This window comes from Mchenga conophoros, linkage group LG4, assembly GCF_057382185.1.
Source record: "Mchenga conophoros isolate Kocher_MC1m ecotype Shallow Benthic linkage group LG4, M_conophoros_male_GT1.1, whole genome shotgun sequence".
Lineage (NCBI taxonomy): Eukaryota > Metazoa > Chordata > Actinopteri > Cichliformes > Cichlidae > Mchenga > Mchenga conophoros.
Window position 1 is genome coordinate 9135594 of NC_140529.1, and position 11302 is coordinate 9146895.

General features: G+C 41.7%; 1 protein-coding gene across 1 annotated transcript; it reads right to left on the minus strand.

The window, feature by feature from the left end:
- Positions 1-217: 217 nt before the first annotated feature.
- On the minus strand, positions 218-3765 carry LOC146575521 (uncharacterized). The gene has a single exon (XM_085270245.1). The coding sequence runs from the start codon at positions 2029-2031 to the stop codon at positions 469-471; it is 1563 nt and encodes a 520-aa protein (XP_085126371.1). The 5' UTR covers positions 2032-3765; the 3' UTR covers positions 218-468.
- Between the last annotated feature and the right edge of the window lie 7537 nt (positions 3766-11302).

Consider the following 11302-nt stretch of genomic DNA (forward strand, 5'->3'; position numbering starts at 1 on the left):
AAAAATAAAGGAAAAAAACCTTATATTTTAAAACGAAAACTTACAAAAAATAAAAGAATGAAAAGTAAAATGAAAACTTTATATTTTAAAAATGATGAAAACCTAATATGTAAAATGAAAACTTCAAAAAATACAAGGATGAAAACCTTATATTATAAAATGGAAACTTCAAAAAATACAAGCATGAAACCTTATACTTAAAATGATGCAAACCTTAAATTGAAAACTTTATGTGTAAAATAATGAAAACTTCATATTTAAAATGGAAACTTTATGTTTAAAACTGAAGACTTCAAAAAAATAAAATAAAAGCATGAAAACGTTATATTTAAAATGAAAAACTTTATGTTTAAAAGTCAAGACTTCAAAAAAAATAAAAGCATGAAAACTTGCATAACCTACTAATGTTTTAATCAGTGCATGATCACTTGACAAGTCATTTTTAATCACCACGTCATTTATTAGCAGCTAGTACAAGTTCTCCTCTAACAGAATTGCAACGGGATGTTGTTCTTCTTCAGGCACGGCAACATAAGCAGTCATTGTAGTTGTTATCATCTGTGAAATCATTACTCTTAGACATGGCAACACACACAACACTAATATGAGCAGTGCTATCATGATGAGACCTAGAAGGAAAAATGGCTTTGCTACAGCAGCCAGCCATGAACCGCTGAACAGCCAGTCCAGCCAGCTTTGTGCTGTAGCTGCTCCAGGTGTGTGTTCAGTGACATATTTTTGCAGAGCGGTCAAATTCTGCAAAGCTTCATAAATGTCTCCTCCAGTTTCGTATCCATCAGGGATAAAAGTGCAACATGTTTCCCCGATCAGCTTGCAAACTCCTCCTTGTGATGCTGTTAGCAGGTCTAGTGTCAGTCTGTTCTGCAGCACCATCGTTCTGATGGCCTGCTGTTCTCCTGCTAAGGCGGTTCCCAGGGTCTTAGTCAAGTTGATGTGTCGTAGCAGAGCATATCGGTTGATCTCCACGTGATCTCGCACCTCGGCAACTCCAATGCCGGGGATCAAGCTCTGTAAGAATTTCACTCCTCCTCCCCAGATGCGAAACTCTCCCGGCACTCCAGTGTCCACGGTAATGCCGAAAGAATTGGGGGAGGCGATGTCCACTTCACGTCTCTGCCGGCTGCTTGGGTGATGTGCAACACTTTGCATGAAGAAAACGTGATCTGATAATTCCACCAGGGCGCACAGACCTCCCCAACCTTCAGGGAGTGACAGATAAGCCTTGTTGCCACATAGGAAGTACCAGTCAGCCAAAACTCTGGTTCCTCTGCTGCTGGGTGCCGTCCGTGCACATCCTGTCTGGTACTGAGTCTTTGTTTGTAGTGGCATTCGGTAGCTGTAGTCGGAGCGACAGTTTAGGCCCATCAGCGTCGTGTCACTGGCACAGGTGGCGTTGATTGAACAGGCCATACACTTCCTCTCGTTCCTTGGTGGGCAGAAAGTGTATATGGACTTACATAGGTGAGTAGGCAGCTCCCCCACTGCCCGCGAGCCATTGTTCATCACACATACTGGCAGTTGTGATGCGTTCAGTTTGTTCAGTAGAATTACATCAGGCAGTGGGTCTGAGACTTGGGGCCAGGTCAGTAGGTAGGTCTGTCCGGAACAGTTCACATTTGTGAGTGATGATGACCTCCAGGTTGCTTTTGCTGGGATGCTGTAGTTGGCTTTGGACCAAAGAGTACCGTAGCCTGGATGTGTTGCCAGGCCCAACAGACACCAACTGCGATCTTCAGGTATGCTGTACGGCCACAGGCCAGACGTCTGCGAGGATAGGGGCATATGGGTACATGCATAGCAGTCAGTTTTGTTATTCAAGTGAGCTGTAGTGTTCATAAACTGCCACCAGAAGTTGGTGGCGTATCCATGGGGAAACTTGGTGTACTTTCCTTTGTCATACAGTGTCTGCCTTTTCTCCATGTAGCGTGACTTGTTGTCCCTCACGGAAGCAAAGGTGAGGAGCCCGGCCATGGTCAGGGCCGCTGCAGTTGATAAGAGCCACCACGTCATGACGACGGAACACACCCTCCTGTCGCGAGTAGACCCCCCGGCCAGGAAAGCTGACCCCTCCACCGGGCGAGATCACAACAAGCGGGCAAGCCTGCCGTCAGCTGTGTTTAGATGGCTTCACTGACTCGCCTGCAGTGACTCTGATGGATCCAGGATGGTCGTTCCGCAATTTTGCAAGCGGTCGGTGTAGTGAGGAGGACTTGGTATGGCCCCTCCCACCTGGGTGTGCTCCAGTTTTTCCTTTGGAGCACCTTGATCAGAACCCAGTCACCGGGCTTTAGTCTGCAAGACACTGGAGAAACATCATCAGGTTGTTGATTATGTACAACGATCTCTTTGTTTTCTAACAGCTTAGACATCCACTCTGCTAATGTGTTTTCTCTGATTGCTTTGTCTATTGGTTGACTGGTAATAGGCAGTGGAAACGGCCTGCCATGAATGATTTCAAATGGAGTTAGTTTATGGGAGCCTTGTGTTAAGCGCATCCACATTTTCACTAAACCCAAACATTCAGGCCATGGCCTTCCTGTTTCTGCCATGCATTTCCTGAGCCTTATATTTTTGACACGTCATGCACGTTCTGACAAATTGTTTTGCTGAGGTTTCAAAATTTACAGTGTAGAATTTACAGTGTAGAAATGAGAGTTGACAATACTGGTCAGTCCCCCCGTTGACAAATGCGTACAGCCATGAGTCACTAATGCCGCCATTTTGTGGAGGAAATTTGGCAACACTGGCTTGCCATAACACATCATTAAGTCGTTTGTCAGAACTGCACCGTGTTTTAGCCATTTTGCCTGCTCTGCTGTGCTTGCTGCTTTTTGTTCATTTTTCAACACATCCAGTGGAATCTGATGTGTGTTTACTGCCATCAATGTCATGTTTGCCTGTTGTGCCGCCTATTTTGCTGCTCTGTCAGCAAAATTGTTGCCTGTAGTAATGAAAGAGTCAGTAGGCGTTGTAAGAGGTTGGCATGCTGGTTTGCCAATTGGTGTAATCATTCCTCTGGTTTTCCAGATTTTTTGCAAAATGATGCACAGCAGAGAAAACATACTGGCTGTCTATATAAATGGTTATTTGTTTATCTTTGTGTATTTCACATGCGCAACAATCTCGTGTGAAGTGACCTTCCTCTCCACGGTTCTAGCAGGCGTTGTCTCTATGTTATCTGCTGTTTCTGCGTGGCTGTCTGCGGCCTTGGTGTTTGTGACTTTGCTCGCCTCTCTGTTCCTGATAGCCACCTGCGAATTAGTGTTTTAGTCTGTTGTCAACAGTCAGCCTTATTTTTAAGTTACAGAATGCTTCTCCCTTTTTTTGTTTTTTGTTTTTTTTGTTTGGGAGAATAGATGCAACTCTACATTTTCACTTAAGGCAGTTTTAGATAATTTCTAGTTCTTCAAACAATGCATGGATCTCACACATTTCAAACTTTCAAGTTAGGGTTGTTTCCCATTTATACAAATATATATATTTAACTTTGCATTGCTCACAGCTCATAGCTCACAGCTCTAAACCTAGGCATTTTTCAATCATATGCCTAATCACTATGTGTCACTGTGATTCCCAAGTATGGTCACAAGTTCGTTTAAATTCGTTTCCAAAACCAACAAAATAATCAAACAAAAACAAAAAACATAAACGTGTCAGGACACAAAAGAAAAAAGAAAAATGCTGCCACCCGAACAAGGCAGAAGTCTGCATATGTTGGCTTGTAATAGCATGCAGCTTGTAAGATGGTAGACTAATGTGCCTGTGTTAATTCAGCTCCATATTATTGTGTGAAGTTGCACTGGGATGGGAGTGGTTTTGTGGTTGTCACATTTTTGGTGAGCCAATGGCTGGAATGAGGTTGGACTAATTAGAGGCAGGTGTACTTGATTGCACTGATACACTGGTCTACTTATAGCCCACACTACAACCACTGCTGTGTTGTTTTGTCTCTCTGTGCAGGTATGTAATGTGATGAAATCAGATATGATTGGGATGGATTGGTTTTGCGCTATGAATTTTATATTAAGTGTGTCGTTTTGTCTCTCTGTGCAGTCCAGGGCCTATTATATGCCACAGCCTAAAGGCAGCAGGGTTGCAGAGGCAGGAGTGACCACTGACTATATGCTTGCAGGGTGGTGGGTCTCCAAGGACAACTTCTAACCCTGTTAAAGGCAACATGTGGAGTGCAACTTGGCTGTGTGGCATAGCTGGCTCTGGCCTTGGGACTGTGTGTTTTTATACAATTCATAAGTGGGACACTGGACTGTTTTATCTTTTATCTCTTGATATATTTTTTGTCAGTAAATTATCTTTTAGAATTTTATTGACTGACATCTTTTTGCCCATGACTGAGACGGTTGGTCAGACCTAGAGTCTTTCTTTGGGTGTGTTACAGCAGCTTCTGCTCTAAAAGAAACAAATAAATAAAAAGAAAAGAAAATGTGGAACATGCTCATCAGCTTAGCAGTGTCTACATATTTAATTCAGCTTCTCAATCCTGTAGTTTTAGCTGTTGTCTACAGGGTTTTGCTTATTGGTTGTTATTATAGGTGTGCTCTATCTCAGCAATGTGTCATTCTAGAATGATAAGTTTCAAGCTGGTCAAGTGCCTCTATGCACTTCATTAGTTTAGTTATTCTCCGTATTGTCTTCATCTCACATGTCATTACACTGAGTTTCAGCAAACCTTAAGCTTGATGCAGACTACTGCTTAACAATTATCCACCTCACATCATAACCGATTAAGGTGCCTCTTCATATTAATATTATGTCATTGTTAATATTATCCTTTGTCTTATATAACAGTAATAGCATATTATAATATTTTATCAGTGTGTACCATTATACTACTACTGAGCCAATTTGTTAGTTAGGATCATCTTATTCAGCAAACAGATAATTTAGAATTCATCCAATCTGCGGTCACATTTGTTCTCTCTGTTGCATGGCGGACCAGGCAGTTCTATTATAATATATTATTTATATTTCATTTTGTATCCATCAAGGGCTTCAGATGACCTGCAGAATCATCCTTTTCCCAAGGTGGAGACAGTTACCTTTTCACACACTGTCCTTGGCTGAACAGTGACACAGCCTTAATATACCTTATGTATTTTAGTAAAATATTTTCGTGTGAATTATTTGCTTTATATTCATTTTATACATGCTGGGCATGGTCATCATGCCAACTGTGTGTCATTGTTAATATCACTTTACAGGTTGTTATCCTTGCTATTATTAATTTCAAATACTCTAAAGATAATTTCTACTGTAATTTTCCCTTTGTTCATCTTTATTTCGTACTTTTTATATTTATATCTACTCAGTGGGGTCTGTTTTCAACCCTTTTAAACTACTTCAGACTACCTTGATCTCTAGTTTTCACTTAATAAGGGATTATTAAGTTCTTCCTGATATGGGTGGTGCTGCAGATGCGGCTGCAGGAATGAGTGATGGCTTTCTAAAAGGGTTGTGGGAACTGCACAGTGTCTCGTCTTCTGGTTTTACTAACCTGGTAGTTGAGTTCTATTCTTCTGACTGTTTATATTTTGTTTTCTTAAATCTCTCAGTTTACAGACACTGTTATTGTCCGGCGTCTGGACTTTTCTTTTCTCACCACTGCTCGTCAGCAGGAGTGAGTTTTAATTTCACTTGCTTGATTACCCATCTTATTTATGTATTTACTTATTTTTGTTTAAGTAATATATACACAATACAGCTGCTATCACCTTCGCTGGTATTAGAGACGAGAGTGGTTGCTCACACGCCCTTCTACTTTCGGACTATTTCCAAAAGCGGTGTGAACTTTACGAGACGGAACTCGACCGTTCTCTCAACTCACCAGCACGTCAGTGAATAGCAGTAAAAGAAAAACACAGTAGGAGCAGCTCAGTCTCTTATTGGACCGTGAAAATTCAGCTTGCTCCGTTAGTTACAACAATACACACGCATACATTCACATTCACACCTATTCGCGCGATCGGAACCCTTATCATAAGGGGAGCTGCCAGTCTTTCTGTAGACGAGCTACTTATTCCCTTGACCCAGCTGGGGGAGCTACCCAGAGCTCCAAACCTAACCCACAGAAGTGGGGAGCTTCCAGTCGACGAGCTCCAAGCTACCAGCCGACGAGCTACTTTAAACCCACAGAAGTGGGGAGCTTCCAGTCGCGACGAGCTACTTTCGCTATTTTAAATTCCCTGAATTTAAAATACGCTTTTACGCAAGATTGTGTCAGTGTGTCTGTATCTACCTGGTCGGTGTCGCCGGGTCTGGTCCACCTCGATCGGGCCCCACCACCGTGGGTCGCTTTCTAAGACGTTGGCCAAGACCCGAATTTAACGCTCTTGGTCTTTTTCCACACACCTGGTGTGTGGGCTGTCGACAGGCGAACAACGTGGACTGGTCACGGAGATGGGACACGATGGAGGTGATCCGGCTCGAAGGACCAAGAAATGTTGGGGGAAAACTCTGTAAAAGACCCAGGAGAAATAAAGACACAATGAGACAAAGTTACTTTCTTTATCAAACGTGTACACGGGTGAGCTGCTAAGAACAACTCACACCATGCACAGTGGCTTGGTAATTTTTATAGGAAAGACAGTGAGAACAGGATAAGAAAATACAAAACAAATAAAATAAACAACTCCATATGTGGCGCTAGTCTCGTCAGCAGAGAGCTGGGAGAAGGCTGTGAGAGATAAAACAATCTAAAACAATATGTCCCAAAACAGTATGTCTTTGCTGAGAAAGTCTAAAAAGATAATTCTAAACTAATCTAACCATAGGCAAAGGGCAGACAAAAGGCATCTTTGTACATTTAAAAGAAGGTAAAGAAACATAGAATCATTTTTCCTGTAACAGACGGACAAGGTAAGCGACTCATGTTGTAACTGACGTCAGACGCCGGAGATTTTGGCGGAAAATTAAAGCAAATGGTAGTTTAGATTTGAACAAATTTATTTAAGCTTCAGTATTACCAAATACACTTATCAATTGTCTTATAACTAACACTATTTGTCTAAATAATCTCCAACACCCTGGAGAACAACGAGGAGAGTTTAGAGGCTCTCCAAGATTATATTGATCAGTGCTTTCAGGATCTCGTGATGAAGAAGACCCAGTGTGCAGCTTCCCCGGCCAAACCTGAGACGCCGTCATCGAAAAGACAACGCCCGGCAGATTCCCCCGGCTCAACATCGCCAGCCGGCAAAGATATTGCCGACATACTGGAGTCAGTCGACAAGCGATTGTCCAGTTTCGACGCAAGGCTGTCCTTGGTGGAGATTCTTCACCGAGAATTTAAATGCTTGCGAGAATCCCTGGAGTACAGCCAGCAGCAGGTGGAAACGCTTGCTGCTGAAAATGCCACGCTAAGGGAGTCGGTGAAATGTCTCACAGATAATGTTACCCAGCTCAATAGAGAAAATAAAAAAATAAAAGAAACAGTTATCGATCTACAAGCTCGTAGCATGCGTGATAATCTGGTATTTTCTGGTATTCCAGAAGCCGCTGGAGAGGACGTGGAGACCACGGTAAAAAGCTTCATCAAAACCCACCTGAAGCTGCCGGAGGACACTGTGAAGAACATCGTCTTCGATCGGGTACATCGCCTCGGCCCCATTCGGGCTACGGCCGGGAGACCACGTCCTATCGTGGCCACTTCAAACAAAAGCAACATGTGAAAAGCCGCGGCAGGGAATTAAAAGGAACGGACTTCATCGTGAACGACCAGTTCCCCAAAGAGATCTTGGAACGACGCAGGGTCCTCTTCCCAATCCGACGCGGCTTCATCCAGAAGGGCTCCCGCGCTGTCATCGCTGTGGACCGGCTGTACGTGGACGGACAGCTCCACCGCGACCCCAACATCACTCCGTGGCTGTATTAACCTCACACCAGATAAGAATCAGCTACACCATTTCCCTATCCACTCACACTAACTTGCATTAACATCTGTTTAACTTACCAGTATCAAATCGCATCTTAAAGTGTGATTTCATAGCAGAATTAACACCGTCACTCTCCGTCAGTGATTTAATTGGAATGTTTACGTTTTGTTTTGTTTTTTTCTTCTTGTTTTTTTTTTTTCCTCTCTTTCCCCCCTCTTGGTTTTATGCTGCTCACCCCTGTCCTTGGTTTCTTTCTTTATTCCTTTCACTGCCTCGATCACCTGCTTCGACACTCATCCACAAACATCCTTTATTTCGACACATACGCACCATGCGCTCAACGGCAGCACATTTACATCAGTCAGACAGCGCACACAGTCGTTTAGGATACACACACTTAAGCCAAGCCTACTCATATTAGTAAATATGCAAACACATAGTCAGACTCAGGGAGCATCTCGCCACACATTTTTTCTCTCTCTCCTTCTCTTTATTTATGAACAAGTGACGTATTCTCTCCACCTGTCTAAGCGACGCACACAGCATACATCCCATACACAAACATCTATGGGTACACTGAGGTTCATTACATGGAATATAAATGGAGCTGGCTCCAGAGTAAAGAGGTTAAAAATATTTAACCAACTCAAAAAACTACAGGCGGATGTTGTCCTATTACAAGAGACCCACAGACCTCTTAGAGGTTCGAATGAACTTAAAACACCTGAGTTTCCCAATGTGTTCTCAGCTTGTTATAATTCTAGACAAAGGGGAGTAGCAATTTTAATACATAAAAATATTAATTTCACAGTACTCGATACAGTTATAGATCCAGAGGGCAGATTCTTAATCATTAAACTATCTATACGTGATAAAAAGCTATGTATTGCAAGTGTATATGGTCCAAATGTTGATGATCCCTCAATCTTTCACGGTTTTTTCAGTGCACTCTCTGAACACTTAGATGGCACACTTGTTCTTGGAGGCGACCTCAACCTTGGACTAAATGAAGACATGGATAGGCTCAATACAGCAGGAACTCAGTGTAATTGGCAGTCCACAAATATAATCAAACAGTATATGAGCGACTTTGGTCTTTGCGATGCATGGCGCTCCCTTCACCCCACCAGTAAGGAATATACTTTTTTCTCGCATGTTCATCACTCTTACTCTCGTCTGGATTATTTTTTGGTCAGCAGCTCACTGCTGAACGACATTTCAGACACTGAGATTCACCCTATAGCTGTCAGCGATCATGGTCCTGTATCTTTAACACTAATGCACAAGAATAATACTACGCCAAGAAAAAACTGGAGATTTAATATATCATTACTTAAAGATGAAGACTTTATTAAATATTTTAAAAAAGAGTGGACTTCATATTTGGACTATAATGACACTCCCGAAACATCAGCTTCTGTTCTATGGGAAGCAGGGAAAGCTGTGATGAGAGGTAAAATAATTTCTTTCTCATCACATAAAAAGAAAAAAGAAAACAAAAATATTCAGGAATTAGAAAAAAACATCAAATCACTAGAAGAAGCCTACGCGTCCCACCAAGATCAGGAAACATTGAACAAAATATGCAAAACAAAACTAGAATTAAATGAGATAATTGATAAAAAAAAAAACAAAATTCTTAGTACAAAGACTACGCCTACAAAATTATGAACATGGTAATAAATCCGGTCAATTTCTAGCAAACCAGCTAAAAATAAATAAAGAAAAAACAACTATATGTGCTGTTCAAGATTCATCTGGGAACACAATATATGATCCGATACAAATAAACAACATTTTCAGGGATTTCTATAAAACGTTGTATTCACCACAAATAAACCCATCTAAAAAAGAAATTGATCAGTTTTTGGACAACATAACTCTTCCAAAATTATTGGACACTCAAGCAATGGCACTGGATTCACCACTGACACCAGGTGAACTCCAGGAAGCCCTGATAAGTATGCCCAATAATAAGGCTCCAGGTCCAGATGGCTTTCCTGCAGAATTCTACAAAGAATTCTGGTCGATTCTGGCACCAGTTTTCTACAGAACATTGTTGGAAATTAAAGAAAAGGGCAGACTTCCATCAAATATGAATTCTGCAAACATTAATCTCCTGCTAAAACCAGGCAAAGACCCTGTATATCCCTCAAGCTATCGTCCAATATCCCTTATAAATGTAGACCTTAAAATAATCTGCAAAGCTCTCTCAAAGAGACTGGAGAAAATAACCCCCCTCTTAATTCATCCTGACCAAACTGGTTTCATAAAAGGTAGGCACTCATCAACAAATACACGTAGATTACTTAATTTGATAGACTACTCATACAGTAAAAACCTAGAAACTACAATATTCTCTTTAGACGCAGAAAAAGCATTTGACAGAGTTAACTGGAAATTTCTATTTGCAACATTACACAAATTTGGTTTTGGATCCTCTTTCATAAACTGGTTAAAAATATTATATAATTCCCCAACAGCTTGTGTCAGAACAAATGACCAGACATCCTCCAGCTTCTGTCTCTTGAGGGGCACCAGGCAGGGATGCCCACTCTCCCCTTCACTGTTTGCAATTTTTATTGAACCACTAGCAGCAGCAATTAGACAGAATTCAGTAATTAAGGGCATAAAATGCAAGAACGTGGAACATAAAATCAGCCTTTATGCGGATGATAAAGTAAAAAGTGTGTAAAGTGTGCGTGTTAGTCCCCATAGGGAAATAGTTCCTCTGCATTTAACCCATTCACCCAGTGGGCAGCCGCCAGTGCAGCGCCCGGGGAGCAGTGTGTAGGGACGGTACCTTGCTCGGGGGTACCTCAGGGTAGCCGTTCAGTGGAGTCGAACCCCCGACCTTCCGATCATGGGGCTAGCACTCTACCTACTGAGCTATCCCTGCCCCTGTGTTACTCTTTCTCCAAAATTCACAAACCAATATCTCTGGGGTGATTGAATTGATAAACTCTTTTGCAAGAATATCAGATTACTCAATTAACTGGTCAAAATCTACAGTCCTACCGATTAATTGCTCCCTCCATAATTCCTCTTCTACACCACTGCAATCGGGAAATATAAAATATTTAGGTATTAATGTTTCTCCCAAGCTTGCAGATCTAACTACATTAAACCATATCCCACTTTTAAAGAAGGTAGAAGGTGATCTGGCTAGGTGGAAATGTCTACCCATATCACTCATGGGAAGGGTTGCCGCTATAAAAATGACGGTCTTACCAAAAATAAATTATTTATTCTCAATGATCCCAACTAAACCGCCACAAGATTGGTTCAGATCTCTAGATTCATGTATGTCCAAATTCCTTTGGAAAAATAAACCCCCACGTATAAGCTTAAAAACACTACAAAAGACCAAGGATAAAGGAGGACTAGAACTG

What these genes read in the sequence shown, in the direction of transcription:
- LOC146575521 (XM_085270245.1), bottom strand. Translation starts at nt 2,031, where the DNA reads ATGACGTGGTGGCTCTTATCAACTGCAGCGGCCCTGACCATGGCCGGG.